The sequence below is a fragment of the Rutidosis leptorrhynchoides genome, chromosome 3, assembly GCF_046630445.1.
Source record: "Rutidosis leptorrhynchoides isolate AG116_Rl617_1_P2 chromosome 3, CSIRO_AGI_Rlap_v1, whole genome shotgun sequence".
Taxonomy (NCBI): domain Eukaryota; kingdom Viridiplantae; phylum Streptophyta; class Magnoliopsida; order Asterales; family Asteraceae; genus Rutidosis; species Rutidosis leptorrhynchoides.
Genome location: NC_092335.1, coordinates 162,599,139 through 162,609,699, shown reverse-complemented (window position 1 = coordinate 162,609,699; position 10,561 = coordinate 162,599,139). Strand labels below are relative to the sequence as shown.

General features: G+C 34.3%; 1 protein-coding gene across 1 annotated transcript; it reads right to left on the bottom strand.

The window, feature by feature from the left end:
- Positions 1-831: 831 nt before the first annotated feature.
- LOC139900557 (isocitrate dehydrogenase [NADP]-like) lies at positions 832-4,059 on the bottom strand. The gene is made up of 8 exons (XM_071883324.1): positions 3,981-4,059; positions 2,140-2,231; positions 1,939-2,042; positions 1,786-1,854; positions 1,581-1,586; positions 1,323-1,475; positions 1,147-1,269; positions 832-937 (listed from the first exon to the last, which is right to left on the bottom strand). The coding sequence occupies exons 1-8, from the start codon at positions 4,057-4,059 to the stop codon at positions 832-834; spliced, it is 732 nt and encodes a 243-aa protein (XP_071739425.1).
- Between the last annotated feature and the right edge of the window lie 6,502 nt (positions 4,060-10,561).

The following is a 10,561-nucleotide window of genomic DNA, read 5'->3' as shown; positions in this document are numbered from 1 at the left end:
TTTCTACGAGAAGTCTCGGCCAAAAAAGACATCGAATTAAAATACTGCAAAACTGAGGAGCAGATTGCAGATATTTTCACAAAAGCGTTGCCAGGACCCAAGTTCGAGTTCTTACGCAACATGCTCGGAGTAACACCGAAATACATTAAGGAGGAGTGTTAAAATTACTAATGTATTTCTAGAGTTATCTAGAATTAATTAGATAACTAATAGATAATTAGTAACTAGATATTTAGGAGGATGTGGTAGAATTGACTAGAAATATGGTTAGTCAAAAATATCATAAGTTACTAGATATATAGTAATCGACATTGAGGCCTATAAATAGGCAAATGGGTCTTGCATCATGAAATGTACTCAAGAAACTTCAATCAATAAAAAAGTCTTATACAAGTCATCCATCCAATCTCTTCTAATTACAAACCGTCCCCTCTTTACATCAAAATTCAATATCATCACTAATTCAATACATCTAATATACAACTAATCATCACTTTTATAAATCAAAATCTATTACTATTCTAACAGTTATAATTCTTCAAAGCAAAATATAAACCTTTATAATAACGATATCCAATCGATATAGGCAATGTTTGTAAAATAGCTTTGTAGAATCCGATCATATGAGCAACCCATTGAACAAATAAAACCAAGTATCTATTTCGAGAATCGATTTTACACAAAAGGACACTCAAACAAAGAGAACAAAAGCATATAAATCTTTTTCGTCGGTTATTACTCTCAAATGTCCACGCACTTACCTGCATATCAACAAATTTGACAAACAAAAGACTTGGTTGATCATAAAATGTTAAATAATTAATAAATAGATTAGGACGATACATACAGTGCCGATTTGCCCACAACTCTTGCTTTCAGCTCGTTTGCTACAGCGTCAATAAATTCTTCAGTGTTCAAGTAGTGCTCCCTACTCATCCTGAATAACAAAAACAATATAACACTAACAAATCGAATTCGGGGCATTTTATGAAGATTCCAATCCCTCTTCTATAATCTTCCAAGTTATTATAAATTAATAAGTGATATTATTATATAGGGTTTGGTTACTCGGTGAAAACATTCCTTATTTAAGTCATAGTAAGCCAAAAGTATTCAATTAGTCAGAGTCAAGTCAAACTAATTTACTTGGAACCATGAATAATGAGTGCAAGATCCTTAGTCATCTTCCCAGATTCAATGGTGCCAATACATGCAGCTTCTAGCTTCTCAGTGAACTCCAAAAGCTTAGAGTTGTTATCCAACATTGCCCTAAAATAACACAAATTTATATTCATCAGCTCAAACAAATCAAAAACTTTTACCTATGGGCTAGCCCACGAGTCCAAGCCAAGATAGATGCTATGCCGTTATAAAACCAGAAGAAATTAAATGTACGCGCAAACAAAATAAATTGAATAATTAAAACGTTTTTTTTCTGAGGGCTTACCAAGACTGATGTCATCAAGCCGAGAGATCTGAACCATGTAAATGTGCAATTATTTTTAAGATGTTAATTAACAATTAAATGAAATACATTTAAGATAGTGGTGGGCGGTGAAGATGATTAATATTTAGATTACCTTGTGCTAACATATCACTTTGCACATCACCATCATAGTTTTTGCATGCCCATACATAACCTCCATCACTCTTAAGAGCGTAAGCAACCATATCATTAATGAGACGGTGTTCATACCGACAAATTATTATATATACAAAAAGATGATAATGATGATTGCAAATTAAAAAATTAGGACACTAAAAAAACAAAATTTAACTACTAACCATATTGCAGCAGCCTCAAACTTTGATTGCCAGTTGCTTTCATAAACTTCTTGGAAAATATACTTGAATCTTTATCAGAAAATAAAATAAAACAAAAGTAGGTAACAGATTTTCATTCAGTAAATGTACGTATGACAAATGAATATAACATACCTTCCATCATATTTCTTAAGAATAGTGTTCTTGGTGCTAAGATAAAGTGGCCACTTTTTCTGATAAGCCCTGTTCATTGAGGGCTCCGCAAAAGCAGTGATCGACTATTCAACAAAATGAAATTTAATATCATGTTTAACGCTCGATATACGGATCAGAAAACTAATCTAGAAAACAAACAGATTTAAAAAAAGAAAATACCTCGTCAGTGTTGTACAGTGACAAAGCTACCCCTCCAGCACCAGCGAGGTTGTAAACCTCCAAGTCTATTTTTTCACCTTCTCCTTCTGGAACTGCAAAAAGAAATTAAAATTAATAAATTCCAAATAAAATGTAATAAAAAAAACATGACAGTTTTTTAATGGAATGACAAATTTCTGATTATTATCTAAGATATAAAAAAACCCTAAACCCTAAACTCTAAAGCGGGCTAGATTTTACTTCACAAAACATGAAGAAGAAAAAAAACGTTAACATTCTTCACGATCAATATTATCTTGAATGTTATTTTTGTCGATCGTTTTCCCACCTAAATAATAACATTCATCACAAAGTGTCTTTTTTAAATGTTCATATTTTCGTGTGATCTTGATGCATGAAAAAAAAATTCCAGAAAAATCGAATTTGTTTTTTTTTTGCTTCCCTCCGTTTCTCCCCGATTGGTTACTTCCCCATTCATCCTGCCCCTATTGATGTGCTTAATCTATCGCCACTATATGAGTTTTGGAATTAGGTATCTCATTTGCCTCTATTTAAAGATATTTGTAAATTATATTTGTGAATCGTTCTTTATTGTGTGATTATCTTTGACATTATAGGTGTACTGATGATCATAAAGTATGGTATTTAAAGATATTCGTAAATTATATTTGTGAATCATTATTTTGTGTGTGATTATCTTTGACATTATAGGTGTACCGATGATCATAAAGTATGGTAGATGGTTAATGGTGAAGGAGAGCTATTTAAAGAATAAATTTGAGTGTGTATGCTAGAAATTTGTAGATCGGCTCTGGCGATGGTTATAGAGGTCAGTCGCATATCCAATGAAAGTACAAACCTGATTAGATTTATTCATTTTCCGGTGATGTTTGTTTATTTTTGCAAAAAGTAACAATGTTCATTTGAATTGAGTATCCTCGTCAACGCTTTCATTGATATTAAAGCAGGAAATGTATTTTTATCAATTACAAATTTTGTAGTTTCTTGAAGACGCATAAGGTTTTCGATGAAACGTTAATGGCATATACTGACAGTTTTGGATCCGTTACAATTTTAATCAGGTGAAATTTTCTGTATGTTAGTGCATATTTTGTAATCCCTAGTTCCATGAACTTTAACGTTTTATTTGATCATGTTGTAACCTGCAATATTGTTAAACGTTGATTGTCGAGTTGTTATTTTATATTTGTAAACGTTTAAATGTAATCTGTAATGTTACTCGACAGTCGGCCGACTGACATAGTCAGTCGACCGACTGTCAACCACAGTCGACCGACATAGGAACTGAGGTATTTAAGCCAAGTTAATCTCCACTAATTTGGTTAATCACTCTGAATATTTTTCACACACAAGAACAGTTCCAGGTCGGGTCTCTCTCAAACTTCATGTCCAAATACCACAGAATGTCAGTCTAGGCTTCGTGTTTATCAAGATCTAATCTTGGTTTGACTCGTACGAACCCGAAAACCCATAGATATTCGTTTAAGCTCGTTCTAGTGTTATTCCGCCTCTAGATCGTGTTAGGTTGATTCTAAAATCCTCTCCCAGCGTCTACAAAGTGGTATCAGAACCTTGGCTTGCTGAATCAATTGTTTTAAACGAGTTCTTGGTATATTTTTGGGTCAAAAATTGGTTTTGGATTGAATTTTGCATACTTTTACGTTAAACTTTTACAGTCGACCGACTTAGGTGTCAATCGACCGATTTTCATATATTTCGACCGATTGTCACTAGTTCGACCGATTGACGTTAGTTCAACCGATTGTCTTAAAACCGACCGACTTTAGTTCTAAACCGACCGACTTTAGTTATAAACCGACCGATTGAAGAAACATCGACCGATTGAGAAAAGTAATACCATTTGGCTAAATGTAAACAGAACTTCGACCGATTAACCATTGACAATCGACCGACTGTAACTGTTCATCGACCGACTGTCAACAACAGTTGACCGACTTTGGATCAGATTCAACCTTAATTAATTTTAACGATGTCTGATCAGGCAATGGCAATTACTTCCGGCGTTCAAAACATTTTACTATCTGATAGTGAATCAGGCAGTGCCAATCGTGCTCCTAGACTTGATAATACAAATGATTACATTAGATGGAGGTCTAGGTTTATGAATTACATTAGAGGCCTTGATCCTAGAATGTGGGATTTGATACAACATGAATATAAAGAGCCTTTAGGTACTGATGGTAATAGTAAAAAGTATGAAGATTACAGCGTGACAGAAAAAGAAACATATGCCTTAGAATGTAGATGTTATGCTCAATTGACTCAGGGTTTAGATGGTGATATTTATCATCAATATCAAATGCACTTAACATCTTATTCTCTTTGGAATGCTATTAAGATAGGTGTAGAAGGAAATAAGGCGTATCGTGAAAAGAAAGCTAAAGTAATTGATGTGCGCAGAGGTGTATATGAAATAGCTTATATTTTACTAGGAAAAACTATTAAATACGATACAATTTTACACAAGATATTTATTTATTTATAGAATGGATATACTTAAACCTTGCTACAACACTTATAGGCAGTGTACCTAATCGTACAGTAGTGTAGTTTTTAGTAAGTCCGGTTCGTTCCACAGGGAAAAATCTTTAAACAAAGCTTAACGCTATATTAGTTTAATTTATAAAAATACAAATATATATATATAAGTAATATTATTATTATAAAAGGGGGTTTTTACCGTCTAATGACCGGTTTGTCGATTTTTAAAACTTTAGTCGCAGTTAAAACCTAATGTAAAATAATAAAAATAAATATAACTTAATTTAAAGCGTAAAGTAAATAACGATAATGAAATTGCGATAAATAAAAGTGCGATAAAATAAAATTGCGATAATTAAAAAGTACGATAATTAAAAGTGCAATTAAATACAATAACAATAAATAAAAGTGCGATAATTAGAAGTGCAATTAAATATAAAATAAAGGAAATTAAATATGAAATAAAATAATTATGCTTATTTAAACTTCCGTAATCATGATGTTTGACGTGTTGATTTTAGTTTTATGCCCATGGGTTAATTGTCCTTTGTCCTGGATTATTTAATATGTCCTTCTGGTTTTTGTCCATAACAGTCCATCAGTCATAAATATAAAGTGCGAGTATCCTCGCCAAATTATCCTTATACCCGAAGTCAAATATTCCAACTAATTGGGGACTTAAACTGTAACAAGGTTTTAATACTTTGTTTAATAATTACACCAGGTTATCGACTGCGTGTAACCCAAGGTTTTAATACTTTGTTATCAATTATGCCAAGTATCCTTGTACATAATTTCACCCCTGTTTTAATAATTCTAGTGACTATTAATCCATTCCCGTGTCTGGTTAAATGAACGATTATTCGTACATATAAATACCCCGCCCATCGTGTCCGATCGAGTGTATATGGTTATTTATAGGGACGTCCAATTGTAAATCTTTATATTAAAATTAACAAACTATCATTTAGTTAAACAAATATAAAGCCCATTAATAGCCCACAGTCTAATTTCCACAAGTGTCGTTCTTTTGTCCAAACCCCAATTATGGTACAAAGCCCAATTACCCAATTTTAGTAATTAGCCCAACATCATGATTACTTCGGATTAAATAAGCATAATAATAACTTAGCTACGAGACATTAAATTAAAAAGGTTGAACATAACTTACAATGATTAAAAATAGCGTAGCGTTACACGGACAGAATTTCGACTTACACCCTTACAACATTCGCTAACATACCCTTATTATTAGAATTAAAATTAAAATTAAAATTAATATATATATATATATATATATATATATATATATATATATATATATATATATATATATATATATATATATATAATACGTTTTATGAGAGAAGAAGAAAAAGGATATATGGATATTTAAAACATCGAATTGCGCTGGCTTTTATAGGCATTTTTGTCCAGGGAGGCTCCGCGAGTCGCGGCCTTTTTGGCCTTCAACTTGTTCACAGGAAGTCTTCATTTCGTAAAAACCTAAAAAAATAAAAATTCAGAATGGGGGGAGAAGACTAGTTCTTTAGGGTCTGCTAGGAAAAGACCATTCGGGTTCCATTTTCGAGAACTACACAAAAACAGAAAATCTAACTCTAACAGAAATACATATTATCCTTTAAAGACTTGATTCTCCCCACGCTTAGTTAGCTGTGGTGTTGAAATTGTGATTAACTTCGTTGTCAACTTCCATCGGACTATCTATGTAATGTTTAACTCTATGACCATTAACCTTAAATTCAATCCCATTTGAATTTATTAATTCTATCGTTTCGTATGGAAAAACTCTTTTGACTATGAATGGTCCAGACCATCTTGATTTCAATTTTCCAGGAAATAGCTTGAATCGTGAATTGAAAAGAAGAACTCTGTCTTCTTCTTTAAATTCTTTTGAACTTCTGATTCTTTTATCATGCCATTTCTTCGTTCTTTCTTTATAGATTAACGAATTTTCGTATGCTTCTTGTCTTAATTCTTCTAATTCGTTTAATTGACTTAACCGTAGACGTCCAGCTTCATGTAAATCAAGATTAGATGTCTTCAAAGCCCAAAATGCTTTGTGTTCAATTTCTACTAGAAGATGACATGCTTTTCCATAAATGAATCTAAAAGGTGTGGTACCAATTGGAGTTTTGTAGGCTGTTCTAAAAGCCCAGAGTGCATCCTCCAACTTAATGGACCATTCCTTCGGATTCAATCCTACGGTCTCTAGAATACGTTTTAAAGCTCGGTTGGTATTTTCAACTTGTCCACTTGTTTGTTGATGATATGCAGTGGAGATTTTATGAGCTACTCCATATCTTTTGAGAACTTTCTCAAGTTGATTATTACAAAAATGAGTTCCCCGATCACTTATTAAAGCTTTCGGTGTTCAAAACCTTGCAAAAAGACGTTTTAAAAAGTTGACTACAACTCGTGCATCGTTAGTTGGGAGAGCTTGTGCTTCCGCCCATTTAGATACATAATCAATGGCTACGAGAATGTATAAATTATTATGAGATTTTGGAAATGGACCCATAAAGTCAATACCCCAAATGTCAAATACTTCACATACTTGAATGACATTTTGTGGCATTTCATCACGTTGACTTATTTTTCTGGCCCTTTGACAAGCATCACAGGATTTGCAAAGAAGGTGTGCGTCTTTGTAAATTGTAGGCCAATAGAATCCAGCATCATAAACTTTTCTTGCTGTTAGTTGAGGCCCATAATGCCCTCCTATTAGTCCTGTGTGACAATGGTTTAAAATTTTACTAGCTTCATCTCCAAATACACATCGGCGTATTATTCCATCTGGACAACTTTTAAACAAATGTGGATCTTCCCAGAAATAGTGTTTTATATCACTGAATAATTTCTTTCGTTTTTGGTACGATAATCCTTTTTCAAGGAATCCACATACTAAGTAGTTTGCAAAGTCTGCAAACCATGGAATTTCATTATGATCTATCTTCAATAGATATTCATCAGGAAAGTTGTCTTGTATTGCTGATTCATTTAGAACTTCTAATTCAGGATTTTCAAGACGAGAAAGATGATCAGGGGCGAGATTTTTTGCTCCTCTTTTATCTCGGATTTCAATATCAAACTCTTATAAGAGTAAGATCCAACGGATTAATCTTGGTTTGGCATCTTGTTTCGAAAATAGGTATCTAAGAGCAGAATGGTCGGTATAGACCACCGTTTTTGCTAGAACGAGATATGAATGAAATTTGTCAAAAGCAAAGACAATAGCAAAGAGTTCTTTTTTAGTAGTTGTGTAATTCGTTTGTGCTCCTTGTAACGTCTTACTAGCATAATATATAGGTTGAAATCGTTTTTCAATCCTTTGTCCTAAAACGGCTCCCATTGCAAAATCACTTGCATCGTACATAAGTGCAAACGGTAGATTCCAATTTGGTGTTATCATGATCGGCGCATTAGTGAGTTTCTCTTTAAGAATATTAAAAGATTTGATACATTCCTCTGAAAAGATGAATGGAGCATCCTTTTCTAGGAGTTTATTCATAGGAGTGGCAATTTTGGAAAAATCTTTTATGAAACGTCGGTAAAAACCGGCATGCCCTAGAAAACTCCTAACTCCTCTAACATTGGTGGGATGTGGAAGTTTAGCAATTACATCTACTTTAGCTCTATCCACTTCAATTCCTTCCTTTAAAATTTTATGACCAAGAACGATGCCTTCTTTAACCATGAAATGGCATTTCTCCCAATTAAGTACTAGTGTAACATTCTCATTCGAGCCTAGATGTAAGATTACTAATGTGCCCTTAAGTTAGTATTGTGTTATTATATGCTTTTATTTTTATTTAATGTTTGGTATTATTTAATGATGAGGTTAGGACCAGTTTGTGACAAGGGTCACAGAACAGGTTTGTTTATTTAATTTGGACTTCGTTTGGGTTGCCAAATGATGTACGAAAGATATCAAATAACTGATAAATACCCGTGTGCCACACAGTGTGGGATTTTAACCCACTTTTGATGCCTTATGCAGTGCATTTCTTGCACTTTCCAGACCCTTCCCAAATATTACCCCGTACCTAAATTCTTCCCCTTTGAAACCCTAATTGCTAAAACTAGTTCTTGAGCTCAAATTGATCTTGGAATCTTGTTCCTTGTTGTCTACTGATTCTAACAAGGTAAGAAACATGTGTTTTTGTGTTCAATTCATGGTTAAATTCATAGTTTTGTGTAAGTTTTGTAAAAAGCTTGATTTTGTGTCAAAATCCATGGATTTGATGTTGTTATGGTCAAAATTGTTGTGGGTTTATAGTCTATAACATGTAGTAATTGAGTTGTGGTAAGTTTTGATGTCGAAAACGAGCTCTAGATTGAGTTTTGGTGAATTTAGCTTGAAGTCCGTAGCCTATGTTCAGTTCCTGAAGAAGATGAACACAGTCGGCTGACTGTCAGTCGACAGTCGACCGACCGACGTAGTGAACCGACCGATTGACGGACAACCGACCGATTGAGTATTGACTTTCGGCCGATTGTGGATATACCAAATGAATCGGCCGACTGGGAATGTCAGTCGACCGGTTGTGTCGACAGTCGACCGACTGTAAGAGTTAGTCGACCGACTGAGTGTCCAGGGCAGAATATTTTACCAAAGTGTTGAGTTTTAGCCGTTATGCTGCCCGTATGTATTTTGATGATTTTGATGTAAATTTTGAAAGTGCATAAGTGTTAAGGAGAAAAATTTTAGCGGACAGTTTTTCTGACAAAAATTTTTATATTGTGTTATTTGGTGTTAACGGACAGAAACTAACTTGTGTATATGTTTTCTCAGGAGAAAAGGAGAAAGAGAAGGTTCAGTGATTAGATAGCTGAATACCTTCTCGTTTGCTGGTATTTGGTGAGTGGGACTAACTGGAGAATATAGTATATTGTAGCATGTTATATTATGATTGCCATGCTTGTTAGATATACTTATTGTTGTGATTAGTTAGTACCTTGTGATGACTGCATGTTAGTTGATGCTTGTCTGCTGGAGCCCAGTGCGTCCCTATCTTGTGGTAGCCTAATTCGATAGGAGAGATCAACCTGCGGGTTGGGTTCCTCATGTGGTAGCCTATTTGCATCCGTGTAGTATATGTTTGAATGACGCGTACGTCGCGTGTGGATGATTTATGCAGCACGGTATGTAGGAGGAACTTCCGGTAAACCCCAGCCCGATCAACTGGAGGTTAATGGTTTGGCCGAACCGCCGGAGTCTCTGTAGACTGCACTACTGGGTGATGTTTGTGTGTTAGACTATCTGACATGATTAGTATAACACTTGTGTATACTATGGCCTGTAGTTAGTCGTACTCACTTAGCTTCGTGCTAATTCCCCTCCATCTCCTCCCTGCAGGTTGTTAGCTTTTGTAGATAGTGCTTTTGGGAGAAGACGGGCATGATGATGTTATGTTTGACAGGAGTCAACTCTGATGTTGTCTTGCTTTATGAAAACAAGTATTTTGTAATGACACGTGACACAGGTTGTATTAACAATAGTTAATGTGGATATCGTATTAAATTAATATTATGCTTCCGCCACGTATTAAAAAAAAAAAAAATCAGCGGTGTCACAACTAGATTTGATTGTTCGCATCTAATAAGCATTCGTTCAAGATTAACTAAACATGATTCAAATGTATCACCGAAGACTGAAAAGTCATCCATGAAAACTTCCATGCATTATTCTATCATGGCGTGAAAAATCGCCATCATGCACCTTTGAAAGGTTGCAGGGGCGTTGCAAAGTCCAAATGGCATGCGTTTGTAAGCAAAAGTACCATAAGGGCACGTGAACGTGGTTTTCTCTTGGTCTTCAGGTGCTATTGGAATTTGAAAGTATCCGGAAAATCCATCAAGAAAACAATAGTAACTA

What these genes read in the sequence shown, in the direction of transcription:
- LOC139900557 (XM_071883324.1), bottom strand. Translation starts at nt 4,059, where the DNA reads ATGGTTAATCGGTCGAAGTTCTGTTTACATTTAGCCAAATGGTATTAC. An exon ending in ACTCGTGGGCTAGCCCATAG is followed by an intron (nt 1,270 to 1,322) that starts GTAAAAGTTTTT and finishes GTGTTATTTTAG; the next exon opens with GGCAATGTTGGATAACAACT. An exon ending in CTCATTATTCATGGTTCCAA is followed by an intron (nt 938 to 1,146) that starts GTAAATTAGTTT and finishes TTTGTTATTCAG; the next exon opens with GATGAGTAGGGAGCACTACT.